At 44.0% G+C, this 15,387-nt stretch overlaps 1 protein-coding gene across 9 annotated transcripts in view; it reads right to left on the bottom strand.

Moving 5' to 3' along the window:
- The window catches only part of abi1a (abl-interactor 1a), a 142,733-nt gene that overhangs the window by 23,974 nt on the left and 103,372 nt on the right, over positions 1 to 15,387 (bottom strand). For 6 of the 9 annotated variants that reach the window (XM_038798173.1, XM_038798170.1, XM_038798176.1 and 3 more), the window contains exons 4-6: positions 6,540 to 6,554; positions 3,264 to 3,364; positions 1,111 to 1,257 (exon numbers count right to left, since the gene is read on the bottom strand). In XM_038798173.1, the coding sequence (XP_038654101.1) occupies positions 1,111 to 1,257; positions 3,264 to 3,364; positions 6,540 to 6,554 (263 nt within the window). The remainder of the gene's footprint in view (positions 1 to 1,110; positions 1,258 to 3,263; positions 3,365 to 6,539; positions 6,555 to 15,387) is intronic. The other 3 variants (XM_038798174.1, XM_038798172.1, XM_038798168.1) reach the window with 1 other exon arrangement.

A 15,387-nucleotide genomic window follows, 5' to 3' on the forward strand; every position in this document is an offset into this window, starting at 1 on the left:
ACAGTGTGTAATCGGTGAGTTTCAGCTAATCTTTAATTGAAGATGGGAATGAACTTCGACAAGAGAAAAAGCAGAGCTACAATTGTGAAGTTGTAGATGGTGGAGCAAAGGAAAAGTTGGCTGTCAATATACCACAAAATCTTATTCAATCTTTAGTCAGAAGATAAAAGTGCTATAGTCAATTGTGGGGTTAATTAATTGCTTTGATGAGGGAAACCTCTGGTATGGAACAGAAGACAAAAAAATTACAACAACTTCTATCAACTGAGAAAAAAAAGGGGGGAGGGGGGGTTAGCAAATGGAGAGTATTCCAACACACCCCTGAACTGTGTCTTGCAGATGGCAGACAAGTTTTGGGAAGTCTTGGGGTGCGTTGGTCACAGCACAGTGGCAGCAGTGTACACCATAGTTGAGACACACTGCTGCCACTGTGATGAAGGGAGTCAAGATTTAAGGTGGCAGAAGGGGTGCCATCAATCTTTTGTCCTGGATGATATTAACTCTCTGGAGGTCATTGGAGCTTCACATATCCATACAAATGGAGGGGTATTCCATCCCACTCCTGAACTGTACCTGCAGGTGACAGACAGGCTTCAGGGAGTCAAGAGAACTGTTCATAGAATTCCCAACCTGCTCTTGGGCCCAATATTTATATGCCTGGCCCAGTTCAGTTTCTGGTGAATGGCAACGCCCAGGATATTATGGTGGGGATTGAGAGATTTGGTAATGACATTGAATGTCATGGGGAGATGATTAGATTATCTCTTGTTGAAGATGATCAATTCCTGACACTTCCGATATACATATGACTTGCCAATTATCAGCCCAAGCCTGAATGTTGTCCAGGTATTGATGCGCGTGGACAAAGACTGCTTCAGTATCTGAATCATCATGAATGGTACTGAACATAGTGGAATCATCAGCAAACATGCCCACTTCTAACCTTGTGCTGTAAAGAACGTCACTGATGAACCAGTTGAAGATGGTTGGTCCTAGCATACCACAAGCACAGTTGTCAACATAAAACAGGTTAAAAGCAAATCCAATTATCCCGACATGTCATTTTAGAATAAAAAGTTGACGTATCAATCATGGAAAAAGAATTCATACCTGTGCGTTCTTGGCCTTTGGTTCAGAGATGCTGTTCGCATAGGACTTTGCTGGTTTGTAGTCACATTCCTGGCAGGACTAGTCATGTAATCATTAGGAATAACGGGTGGTTTAACAGGCTCTAATGTTTTGTAGGGAGTGTTTCGTCTGAAGGTAAATAAAAAAAGTGCTACTTAATGTTGTACAAAGAGAGCGAGTTTGAGCAAATAGAAAGTTATGAATCAGACACTGACTACACCAGATTTTGGTGAAGCAAATGAGCACCCATGGTGTCCATAAAATAGCCACCAAAGTTAAAAAATTGATTCCTTTAAGGTATGAAAGAATAACGGTAACGCCCTAGAGCTGCTCAGGTATCCTGTGTTTGGTGCAAGATGCTCAACTTTAAGTTCCCTTCCTACAGTGAATACCTTGCGGCCCATAAAGCCTTAAGGAGATAAAATTAGAAAATACAATTTTTTAGTCCTATGATGTGGACATTGCACTAGATTCTATTTTCCAAGATTTGTTACAGGCATGTTCTCATTTTACCATCACCGAATAGGGCAGCACGGTAGCACACTGGTTAGCATTGTTGCTTCATAACTCCAGGGTCCCAGGTTCAATTCCCGGCTTGGGGCACTGTGCGGAGTCTACACGTTCTCCCAGTGTCTGCATGGGTTTCCTCCGGGTGCTCCGGTTTCCTCCCACAAGTCCCGAAAGACGTGCTGTTAGGTAATTTGGGCATTCGGAATTCTCCCTCTGTGTACTCGAACATTCTCCCTGTGTACCCGAACAAGCGCCAGAATGCGGCGACTAGGGACTTTTTACAGTAACATCATTGCAGTGTTAATGCAAGCCTACTTGTGACAAAGATTATATTACAACTGTTTCATTTATAGAAGCACAGGTGTAATAAAGAATTACTTTCCTAAAAATAATTTCTAACACAAAAGGAAATAAGTTGACACTTGTGTACAGTTTGTTCAAGGCTAAATATAGATTTCCACCAATTCAAAAATCAGTTTCTGTTCTGCACTACCATTAAAGGAACAGGCCAATTCCAAATCTCATCATTTTTATACTTGTGCATAAAACCCAACATGCACAGACAAAAAGGGTTTCCAAACAGAAGTGAATCTTCCACCCTCCCACCCCCCTTTGAAAAAAAAAAATGGATAAAGCCCAACACATCCACTTAAACAAAAAATAAAACTATTAGATATAAAATATGCACTTGGAGCAAAATGGAGGAATCGCAATCGTGCCCAAAGCACGCGATGTAAATGTTCAGGGGGTGTGACCTGCTCTCTGCCTCCCTTCAGGCAGGAAGATTACATAGAATTTTTTTTTTTAATCTTCTGCGTCTCCAATTGCGCAAGTTCGCAGGCAACAGCCACAAGTTCAAGGGCGGTTTTTATTTGATAAAATTTTACAGGAAAAAAAAATGCAGAAACCGAAAATGTTTTCACCCTCTAGAAATTGGAGGTTCACCACATTTCACCTAAACATTACAATTTTTAAAAATGTAAAAAAATAAAAGACACTTAATAATCAATTAATTGATGAAGCTTCCAAATATGACCTGAACTTTGTTTTGGAATGTTTAAAAATCAAGATTAAAAGAAAGTTGGCATTTCTTGGTTGAAGTTACAGCTGCGGTGAAACCATCGTTGGATCACTCGTCATTCTTGGAGTAAGAGGCTTCCACTTCATCAGCATCAAAGTTCAGAAAGCAACCAATCACATTATTCTCCCCAAACTTCTTGCAGCCGGCTTTTAACAATGCCGGCTGCGAATAGCCTTCAAAAAGGCTGCGACCAGATTTTATGAAATGCAGCCGCACTGCACATTCGTGCCCGCTCATCGGTGTGCATGCACAAAACTCTGCGTATGCGCACTGATGAGCCGGCACGCATGCGCAGTGCAGCCGCATTTTTTTTTTTTATACGTTCTTGGCTATCTTGAAGGCTGCTTGCAGCCGGCATTATTAAAATCTGGCTGCTGCAGCTGTTGCACGTGGATTTGCGCGATCGGGAGTGCTGCTACGGACGGCTCCGCGACCCTCCTGACACCAACCCACGACCCACCCGCGGGTTGCACCACTGACTTTGACAATGCCTGCAATAAATAGAAGTTACTCTAGGCGCATTACGAAATTTGGGACAGCATACCCTAAAGTTCCACGTCCAGACATCGGGGGACTTGGTGGCTTTTGTGTGGGTGGGTTTGTCCTAGTCAGTGTACCAGTTCTGGCAGGCTGATTACTTCCATGCTGCAACAAAAAGAAAATGCAGTTCAAGTAAGGAATGCTAAATTGAAAGTATTTGCTATTATTTATAACTGTATTAATAAAATGGACTCCGATATCATGATGTCTGAAAAACAAAGCAGTACAGTTCGCTGAAGGCTTGCGCATATTGTAGCTGAGCTTAGAAACGTGTCAAGTACAAGTTTCAAGTCCAGTTCGTTCTAAATGGGTTGATCTCAACCAGGTTGGCAACAAGAGCTGGTTGATCTCAACCAGGTTGGCACCAAAAACACCGAGGGATTATCATACGAGGATAAGATTTTGCTGAGTTGTAATGTGGCATGCCAAATTAAGACTTGACAGCACTGTCCAGGCTAAAAGATTAGCAGCCAGTTGAACAGGTACCAAGTGTGATCCAGAAGAATCCCAGGAAGGAAATAAAACAAAATTAGGATTCCCAGATGTAAACTTAAATACTACACAAAGTACAAATTTTAATGGATAAGTTCAGTACGTCTATTTACAAAACTTCCTAAAAACGTGCCATTTAATTGAAAGTAGTGTATATCTGCTCAGAATAATGACCACATTTAAATTAGGGAGCATTTTAGAGATAGCATTTTAGAGATATCCCAAAGGTACTGAAAAATATGGTTTACAGCATAACTGCAAAATTGCATGAAAAAACACTGTTAATCATTGGCATAGTTCATAGAGATCGCCTATAATCAATATATTAAGATATATTGGGACAGCTAACTTAAAAAGTCTTGAAGAGATTTTTGAGGAACCAACAGGCAAGGTGGGCAAAGGAGAACATGTAATTCTGCCGAACTTAGGATTTCAAAAAGGTCTTGATGAGGTGCCACAAAAGCCTGCAATAGAAGAGCACATGGTGTATGGGAGATATATTAGCATGGGTAAAGGATTGGTGAGCTAACAGGAAGCAGACTGTCGGGATAAAATGGGTCTTCGGTTGGCAAGCTGTAACTAGAGTGCCACAGGGATCAAAGCTGTGCCCTCAACTATTTAGAATCTACGTCATGACTTGAATGAAGGCACCAAATGTTATGAAAGCCAAATTTGGAGTCGCCGGGGAGATGTCCGAGGGAGGCAGAATACCTCCCTGCCAATGGAGAAACAGCAGTATACTAGGGGACTTTGCAGAACTCGTGATACAAAGGGATCGGAGTATCCTGGTACATGAAGCACAAAAATGCAGCTACAGCAAATGGTGTTGAAAGGTTTGACAGAGGTGGTGATGGGAATATTAGAGGTTTTGGTAGGGATCTTAAAAATGGACAAATCTCCAGGTCTGAACGAGTTGTTTTCCAGGCTAATGTTGGAGGCTGACCCACCTATTTAATTCCTCTAGTCACAGGGGAGGTGACGGAGGATTGAAGGACAGCTAATGTGGTTCCACTTTTCAAGAAGAGTGTAGAGATATGGATCAGTGCCAGTGTCTCTGTGGATTTCCTCCTGGTGCTCTGGTTTCTTCCCACACTACAAAGATGTGCAGTTTAGATGGATTGGCCGTGCTAAAATTTTCCCTTGGGTGTCCCAAGATGTGCAGGTTAGGGAGATAGGGTTAGGGAGAGAGCCGGTGCAGACGTGATGGGCCAAATGGCCCCCTCTGTGGATGACAAAAATTGGTAGGACAAACATTAATAGTGCAGAAGAGTGTCTTTGGTTGCAGAAGGATATAGATTGGTTGGTCAGATGGCAGATCAGTGGCCGATGAAATTTAACCCTGAAAATTGCGAGGTGATGCACTTTGGAAGGAGCAACAAGACAATGAAAATGAAAATAGCTTATTGTCACGAGTAGGCGTCAATGAAGTTACTGTGAAAAGCCCCTAGTCGCCACATTCCGGCACCTGTTCGGGGAGACTGGTACGGGAGTTAAATAGTGCTGCTGGCCTGCCTGGGTCTGCTTTAAAAGCCAGCGATTTAGCCCAGTATGCTAAACCAACCCCCAACCAAGGGAGTACTCGATGATGGTATGATGCTAGGAAGCTCAGAGGAACAAAGGGATCTTTGGGTGCTGGTCCACAGATCCCTGAAGGCAGCAGGACAGATGAATAGGGTAATTAACGCACACAGAATACTTGCCTTTGTGGCATAGATTAGAAGAGCAGGGGTGTTATGTTGGAGCTGTACAAAACTTTGGTTATGCCACAGCTGGAGTACTATGTTCAGTTTGGGTCACTGCAATGTAGGAAGGATGTCACTGCACTGGAGAGGGCGCAAAGGGGATTCACCAGAATGATGCCTGGCTTGGTGCATTTGAGGTAGGAAGAGAGGCTAGATATACTTGTGTTGTTTTCTTTAGAGCTTAGAAGGCTGAGGGGGGACCTGATTGAAGTGTACAGAATTATGTGGAGTATGGACAGGGTGGATAGGAAACACCCTTTCCCTTTAGTTGAAGGGTCAATAATGATTGGGCCAAATTTTAAGGCAAATGGCAGGAAGTGTAGAGGGAATTCGAGGAAAACAAATTTCACCCAGAGGGTGGTGAGAGTCGGGAATGCACAGCCTGGAGGGTAGAAGAGGCGAGAAACCTCAACCTCTAAAAAGTTCAATGTGGATGAGCAATTGAAATGTCATAACACTATGGGCTAAGTGCTGGAAAGTGGGATGAGTGTAGTTTTGTTGATGCAGAAATAATGGGCCGAAGGGCTTGTTCTGTGCTTTATGACTGTATACCCATTGGAGTTTAAAATATAGGAGGGCTGCTCTTTTTGAAACTGAGACTCCAAAGGACTTGGTGGGATAGATACTGAGAGAGTGTTTCCTTTTGTGGAAGGACTTGCATTAGGAGAGACAGTTTAAGAATAAGAGATGTCCTTTTTAAAATAGGGGGGGAGAATTCTTTGAGGGTCATTTATCTCTGGAATTTTCTACCCCTAAAACCCAGTGGTGCCTGGATCATTGAATTTATTCAAGACAGAGTTGGACAGATTTTTCATAAAAGGGAGTTAAGGGTTTTGGAGGGGGCAGACAGAAAAGTGGAGTTGAGACCACACATCAGTCATGATCTTTTTAAATGTCAGAGCAGGCCATAAGGGCCATGTGGTCCTATGTTCCTGTGTAAAATACTGTTGTACTAAAAAGATAAAGATATGGGAACAGAGGGGTTGGTGAAATTTCATTCATTAGTTCTGTTGTTGGTACACTACAAAGAAAAATGCTCATCTTACCTTGGCTTTAAGCCACTTAATGTTGCCAAAAGAGAAGAAAAATAAAGAGTTAACCACACATCAATGAGTTTGACAGAATTCAGCATCAATAATATTAATAATTAAAAATTAACTGCACCATTACATTGCGGCACAGCTTTGCTCAACAAGTTAAAGGTGCTGGAAATAATTAGGTTTCTCTTCAATTAACAACAAAACAAACAGTCATACTCCGTTACACAAGCCAAGATTACACAAATGTATGACTGCCAAGTTGTTCATGGATTAACAATTCAATCTAAAGATCATAAAGATCAACATAGCAATGTCATGATTTTACGAAAGTAAAGATAAAACATATGAGTCATTGTTAACTGTCCCTTAATTCAAGAATGCTACCTACTCAGGTTCTCAAGTTTCTGCCATGGGTCTCCACATGACTAAACAGACTGATAATTGACATGGGCATCTTTGGACACATGCCGAAGGATGTCCCACAAAGGAGTGGGATCCGGAGTGCAGGATTTGCTTTGGTTTCTATCCTTCTCTGCCAATGCTCTGCCTAGTTAAAGCATTGGGACTCAAAACATGATGCAGCTGGATGAGCAAGTTGTCACCATTTCTTCTTTTTTTTTATAAAAAAAAAGTATTTTTATTAAGGTTTTGCAGAATTTTTCATAATAAAACCGTAGTAACAATAATAACAAAACAAACTAGAGTGAACATTAACATAGTGTAAAAAGAGAATATACAATAACAATTAAATAGACATTACCCCACACGACCCAGTTTTCCCACATCATCCCAATGAAGCGCACCCCCCCCCCCCCCGACCCAGTTTTTCCAATCATCCCAATGAAGCACCCCCCCCCCCCCCACACGGATTGCTGCTGCTGCCAGTTTAATTTTCCCCCACCCCTACGGATTGCTGCTGCTGACATTTTAATTTTCCACCGAGAAAGTCGACGAACCTCCGAGAGAACCCGAGCATAGAGCCTCTTATGCAAACTTTGTGTTAAGTTGTCACCATTCTGAACAATTGGTAGCAAGGTCCCACCAATCATAATGGTTAACGCAAGTGGAGCAGCGAATGAAAACAATCCAGTCTTCTTCAAAAGTTTGTATAAAATTGGGTCACAGGTACAACTTTATGTAGCTATTTGACAAAATCTATTAGCACAATTAAAAGGCTATTAAGGAAAACAAATCAAGCAAGTCTACAAGTGCGAACACAGCTGATTGGGATTTAACTGGTATTTACCAAGTGCTTAATCCAGTCTCAGTATGCAAATCCACATGGTTGAGTGCCATCCCAAAACTGGACAATTTAATGCATTCTACCCAAGTAATCCCACACATAAAATTAGGATATTTTGTATGTTCTCAAACAAAGAGAAGACCGTCCTATATTATTTTGGTATCATAGATCATTAAAGCAGATATCTTGTACATTTAACATGGCTGCAGAATAGGGTTCAGTTCAACAGATGGAAGGGGACTTCCAGTGGCAACTATGAGGGAGTAGGTCGCACATTTGGTGGCTCCCGTTTTGGTCGGACTTTTGGACTTTTTCCCTTGACTTTTTTGCGATTTTGAGCACGGAACTGGAAAGCAATAGTGCTCAGGCTCTGAACCTATACAGAGTTGTGTGGACTTAAGAAGCCAGAGAGACCGTAAACAGCAGAAGAGGTGGTCAAACAAGGGCACGGTGGAGGCTGTGAGAGACACCAATATGGCCGGTGTCCAGAGCAAGGCACCGACTGCCCAGCCTACAATGGAGCAGCAGCAGGAAGTGGGATAATTTGGAGCCGCTCCAGAAATCGATGGACCGATTGGAAAAAAGGCTGGATGATCAGGCCGAGAAGCTCCAGAAGCTGGAGAAGACTGTGGAGGAGCAGGCAGACTTTCAAATGGAGGCGGATGTGGAGATTCAGAGGCTGAGGGATCAGCAAAAAATGCTCCTGGAAAGGCTGGAGGAGCTGGACAACAAAACGCGACTGCAGAATATAAGAATTGTTGGCCTCCCGGAGGGGGCTGAGGGACCGGATGCTACCGTGTGTGTGGCAGATATGTTCCAGAAGCTGCTGGGGAACGAGGTGTTCCCTCGCCCGGCGGTGGTGGACAGGGCACACAGAGTGCAGGTGAGGCAGCAGCAACGAGGGGGTCCCGCACGAGCGATGGTGGTCCGGTTCCACAGGTACCTGGACAAGGAGCGGGTTCTGCAATGGGCCAAGAGCACACAAAGCTGTACCTGGGACAATAGCACCCTGCGTGTTTACCAAGATCTGAGCACTGAGGTGGCCAGGAGGAAGAGAGGCTACAGGCAGGTGAAGGAGGTTTTGTACAAGAACAAGGTGAAATTCGGGCTGCGTTTTCCGGCACGACTGTGGGTTACGTACGAAAGCCAGTACCACTATTTCGAGGAACCCGAGGAGGTGATGGACTTTGTTAAGAAGCAAGGGCTGGCTATGAGCTGAGGACTCGTGGTAGAACTTAAGTCTATTTTGTTTCTCTCTCGCTTTGAGAGATGCCTGCATGCTTGGAAGTGAGAGCTTAATGTGGGTCAATGCAGACTCAATGGGCCGAATGGCCTCCTTCTGCACTGTATGTTCTATTCCCGAATTGATTTCTTTGTCACGAGTAGGTGCTTGTTGGCCGGGATGGTGGGGGCAGAATATTCGGCAATTACCATGCTCCGCACTGGGTAGACCTACAGATTTTTACAGATAGCTTCCAGCGCCTACAATGGAGGTTGGAAGTTAGATTGCTTGCGGACGAGGCTGTGTGTGAGAAACTTAGGAAATGCATGCAGAATTACCTGCAGGTAAATGAAGAAATCTCAGAATTCAGAGAAATCTCAGCAGCAGTGAACTGGGAGGCACTGAAGGCAGTGGTGAGAGGGGAGCTGATCTCAATCCAAGCTCATAGGGACAGGACGGACAGGGCAGAAACAGAGACTGGCTCAGGAAATTTTACAGACCGACAGGAGCTACTCGGAGTCACTCAGGAAACGGTAGAGGCTGTAGAGCAGCTTAGAAAGACAAAAGGCACAATATATGAGCGTTGAAAGAAGGCCAGCAGAATGCTGTGCAACAACTAAGGAAGAGAGAAGCGGCTAGGGAGATATGAAGGATAGCGGATGGGGAGGGAAATCTAGGGGGACCCGGCAGGGCTGAACAAGGTGTTTAGGGACTTTTACAGTACGCCATACAGTTCGGAACACCCCCCCCCCCCCCCCCCCCCCCCCCCCCCCCCACGGGACCGGAAGGGGTGAAACGATTCCTGGACAGACTGACCTTCCCAAGTGTGTGTAAGGGGGTTGGTAGATGGACTGGGGGCTCTGGTTGGGATCGAAGAGGTACTGGGGGGCCTGAAGGTCATGCAGTCGGGTAAAGCCACGGGGTTGGATGGGTATCCGGTGGAATTTTACAAGAAGTTTGCCAAGACAGTGGGGCCGGTGCTGGTCAGGGTTTTTAACGAGGCAAGAGACGGAGGGGTCCTACCTGATGATGTCGCAGACCACTATTTTGCTTATTCTGAAACGAGATAAAGACCCGGAGGCCTATGGGTCTTATAGTCCGATCTCTTTGATCAACGCAGACGCTAAGCTACTGGCCAAGATCTTGGCAACTAGAATTGAGGACTGAGTACCTGACGTAATGGCGGAAGACCAAACTGGGTTCGTAAAAGGGTAGGCAACTGGCGGCCAATCTAAGGCGGCTGCTTAATGTGATCTTGATGCCCCCAGAGAGCAGGGAGGCCGAGATAGTGATAGCTATGGATGCGGAAAAGGCTTTCGACCGGGTCGAATGCGACTATCTGTGGGAGGTGCTGGAAAGGTTTGGGTTCGGAGAGGGGTTCATTGACTGGGTTAGGCTGTTATACCAGGCCCCAAAGGCTAGTGGTTTAGTTGGGGCTGATTTAGCACACTGGGCTAAATCACTAGCTTTTAAAGCAGACCAGGGCAGGCCAGCAGCATGGTTCAATTCCTGTACCAGCCTCCCCGAACAGGCACCGGAATGTGGCAACTAAGCGCTTTTCACAGTAACTTCATTGAAGTCTACTCGTGACAATAAGCGATTTTGCATAAGGATGAACAGGCCCTGGAGGTTAGTGTAAGGACGAACAGAGTGATATCAGGTTACTTCAGACAACACCACAGGACAAGACAGGGCTGCCCTCTCTCTCCCCACTGCTACGATATTTGGGCAGAAGCTCTGGGCATAGTAAACACGACCGCAACATGTGCCCCACACAGTCTGATCCAGTTTAAGGCCGTGCACCGGGCCCACATGACGGTGGCCCAGATGAGTACATTTTTCGGGCTGGAGGACAAGTGTGCCAGATGCTAATCACGTGCACATGTAGTGTCCTAGACTCAGGGGTACTGGCAGGGATTCACGGACATCATGTCCCGGGTTTTGAAAACCGAGGTTGTAATGAGTCCTGAGGTGGCAATCTTTGGGGCGTCAGAGGACCTGGGAGCCCAGTTGAAGAAGGAAGTCGATGTCTTGGCCTTTGCTTCCCTGGTAGCCCGGCGATGAATACTGTTGGCATGGAGGGACTCAAAGCCCCCGAGGACTGAGGTATGGCTATCGGACATGGCGAGCTTTCTTGGTCAAGGAAAGGTTAAGTTCGCCTTGAGAGGTTCACTATCGGGGTTCGCAGCAGCCATTCATTGACTTCTTCATGGAGAATTAATCGTCAGCAGGGGAAGGGGGAGGGAACGAGGGTAGTGTAGAGTAGGGGGTGATTTAGGCAGGTCTTTGCGCGAATGGAGTCGTGGTTTGCACTATGTGTTATTTGCTTTTCCTTTTGTACGGTACTATACAATGTCATTGTTTTCTGCCAAAAATACCTCAACAAAATTGTTTATTAAAAAAACAGATGGAAGCCCACATAAAACTATTCCCTAGATCTGCCTGTGTTGTGATCTTGCTCTCCTGAACATCTGTCAAGATCGTGAATTAAGCTACATAGCCATGTAGCAAGCAAAATATTCTGTGAAAGCCACACACAAGTCGTCCCCATGAAGTTACAGTGCAGCCGCACAAAAATTAAACGGCCTGGCACTTGAAACAAAATTATCCACAAACTACCCCCAAAAACAAATAGTATATTGGTTATGACTGCTGCCCAGGTGGGGTTCTACTCTTTGGTGACTCCTTTCCTCTGCAGGCTCATTCGAAGAAATCTACTTGAATTCATGTTGGTTTTCTATGCCAGTTTGCAAATCAGCTTTATGCAGCCTTACAGAATCCAAATGCAGAATAGCAATGGAGAAATCAACAAATAAGATGGAGTTGCTGTTGACACACTGAAGGGAGAAAAGCCCAAATTTGGAATGTAAATATACCACAATGTCTGATGAGACAGTTGTCATCTTGCATGTTATTGTTTGGCAGCCAGATCTCAGCTCATAGACTCAAATTAATTTGAACCAACCAGGCAGGCACTACTCAGTTTAACAGATTTTGATTTCTGTGATCATGCCTTCCGAGATCTTGGGAGTTAATCATCATAGAATTTACAGTGCAGAAGGATATTGCAAGATTAAGTGGATTTTAGTGCTCCTTTAAAGCTTCTTTCATCTGGCCAACTCTGTTGAGACATTCAACCTACAGTTTGGTATTGGAGATAGTTTTTGTGCTTATACAATTAGGCATACAAATTACAAGTCTGTACCAGCACAACTGGACCTTATTGATCGTAGATTAAATTCCAATTACACTCCAGCACTGCCCCATCACTTGATGCTAGCGACACTGTACGAGAGGAAACAGTTACTTGCTGTGAAGCAGATGGGCCACAGGTCTGTCCATATACTAGGACGAGGAGGATAACGGCTTGGTGTGAGCCAACATTTGTTTGATGGATCCCAATTCTTATTTCTATTCAGTGATCCTCGACTGAATAAACACAAATTGGCTATGAAACTGAGGGTAGATCAGTTTTGGGATCCAACACCAACCACAGTCAAGATTTACAGGTGTGTAATGGCGACTTAGCTTTGTGCAGTTGCCATGGAACTGTTATATACCCCAGCAATAAAATTAGAACAAGAGAAAGTTGGTGAAATCACCCACAGCACAGTACTGCAAACATCTACAGCAAAACGCTGATTTGCTGTGCTGCCATAAAATGTTTGTTCATCACTTCTTTCTCCAGACTTAATAGACTAAAGAAAATAAAGTTAGATAATTGGTCAAAAAATTCATTTACTGAAGGATATGAGGAACAAGCAGGAAGAGAAGAGAAAATGAGCCTCATTGGCATGTGTACCTAAGTATCCCTGTGCTGTAACCTCCCAGGGTTCTTGGTTTAGCAAACATGAAGAAGCTGCTAGGACATGATTGACAGCCATTCACGATTATCAAAGAAAACAAGGGAGGTCAATTAAAGCATCTTCAAAGTAAAAAGCTGCAATTGACCTGTAATAGGATTAAACTGAGTTATTTTCAATTCAAACTAATCAGTAAGCCTGCCATGTAAGGCTTCACAGAATTGCAGCAAACCTCATCGCAGCAGTACCCTTCTGATTCAGAAGCACAGAAATCTGAATGAGTAAGGTTACACCCACCCACGCCTTCCAAGTGAGATTCAAATTTAAAGCCATTTAAAAAAGGAGTTCCAATTAAAATGCTGTGAAGCATAATTAGAGATCACCGAGTTAAGAGGTGCAATCTACGCCATATACTTTGTATTAGCATACATGTATATTCCTCTCCAAAATCAAAAAGACAAAGCAGATGCATTCTTTGCAAGATTGAAGCACGCAGTTACCAGGCTGTCAGCACTTCCTAACAGTGATTATGTGTCTATCATAGAATTTACAGAGAAGGAGGCCATTCAGCCCATCGAGTCTGCACCGGCTCTTGGAAAGAGCACCCTACCCAAGGTCAACACCTCCGCCCTATCCCCATATCCCAGTAACCCCACCCAACACCAAGGGCAATTTTGGACACTAAGGGCTATTTATCATGGCCAATCCACCTAACCTGCACATCTTTGGACTGTGGGAGGAAACCGGAGCACCCGGAAGAAACCCACGCACACACGGGGAGGATGTGCAGACTCCGCACAGACAGTGACCCAAGCCGGGAATCGAACCTGGGACCCTGGAGCTGTGAAGCAATTGTGCTATCCACAATGCTATGAAGTGATAGGATATTTAATCGAATGTCTACTGAATTAATCATTGATGATACAGACAGCATTTGAATCACACCTATATGCATCAGCCTATTTATGAGTCATCTCTCACAAATATGGCACTAATTAGTAAAAATAAACTGCTTTGCAACCACTCAGGTCAACCAGCATCTGTGGAAAGGAGTTAACGTTTCAGGGGTTCACCCTGGAGTCAGTTCTCTGACCGAGGCTCTCTGCCTGAAATATTAACACATCCATTCTCTCCAGAGGCCGATTGTCCTGCTGAGTGTTCCAGCATTGTTTTATCTTTATGAGTTACAGCAGTAGCTTTTTATGGCGCTTTCAACCCCATGGTTCTATTCCCTCTCAAATACCCAGTGACAAAATACTTCAAAAGTGAGATTTTTCAACTAATGTGACAGATTCATCCAGCAAAGAAAGAATTGTTGTTGACAAGTTTTTACATGCAGAATTACTGACCAGTCAACATGAAAAAGTGAATCACGAACCAAGCAAGCTGGCTAAGAGCTCAGTACTCAATTCTAGAGAAAATAATGCAGACTTGACTTCGAGTCACTGGCACTCAGACAAACTACCTTGGAAGGTTTGGTTGTTGGTTAGCACCAGAGCCAAGTTATTAAAAGGAGCATAAAATTAAAAAAGGGACACACTTCTACAATAACAATGCAATGTAAAGGAGTAGGACTGGTTTACTTAATGCAGAGTGTCTGGTTGCTGATGGAAGTGTAGAGCCACTGTCCCTTGGGCTTTAAATTTACTTGTGTATTGCCAATGGCTGGAGCAATGTAAAAGCAGTTAGCCAGTTGAAGCAAATCCTAATCAAAGCTAAATTTGAAATCAATACAAAAACAAGTCTGAATTCTTGCCAAAACCCACACAGCTGCTAACATTAGAAAAACAGATTTGCCACTGCCATTTTATTTACAGGTATAGTGCTGGAAAAGGTATAGTGCTGGAAAACAATGGCAGAATTCCAAATCCAGAGGATAACATGCAAAACAATAAAATTCTGCCTTTAAAAATATGTGGAGATGCCAGTGTTGGGCTGGATGGGCACAGTAAGTGGTGCTGTATATACAGTAGCACATAAATATATAAAGGGGCGGCAGGGTAGCACAATGGTTAGCACAGTTGTTTCACAGCTCCACGGTCCCAGGTTCAATTCCTGGCTTGGGTCACTGTCTGTGGAGACTGCACGTTATCCCAGTGTCTGCGTGGTTTTCCTCCAGGAGCTCCGGTTCCCTCCCACAGTCCAAAGATGTACTGTTAGATAATTTGGACATCCTGGATTCTAGCTGTGTACACGAACAGGCGCCAGCATGTGGCGATTTTCACAGTAACTTCATCGCAGTGTTAATGTAAGCCTACTTGTGACAATAAAGATTATTATGGCAGAGAGTTGAACTTTCACACTAGTCTTTCGTAAAGTTCAAATCTCAACTCGGTAATTAGCCGTGGGCACAGTGTCGAGGGGGGGGGAATAGATTTGCCAGTAGCAACAGTTGCAGCCATGAAGAACTGAATATAAAATACCATACCAACTGAAGAGTGAGAACCTGAAGGTTTTGTCAGTGTCCGTCCATAAGGCACTAATTACAATTATAGGAATCTAGCATCTATACTGTTAAGTCTCACTCTTTTATCTCAGTGGTAGAATTTAAGAGAAACTGGATCTTAAAATGAAGCCAATATAAAA

The sequence above is a fragment of the Scyliorhinus canicula genome, chromosome 5, assembly GCF_902713615.1.
Source record: "Scyliorhinus canicula chromosome 5, sScyCan1.1, whole genome shotgun sequence".
NCBI lineage: Eukaryota > Metazoa > Chordata > Chondrichthyes > Carcharhiniformes > Scyliorhinidae > Scyliorhinus > Scyliorhinus canicula.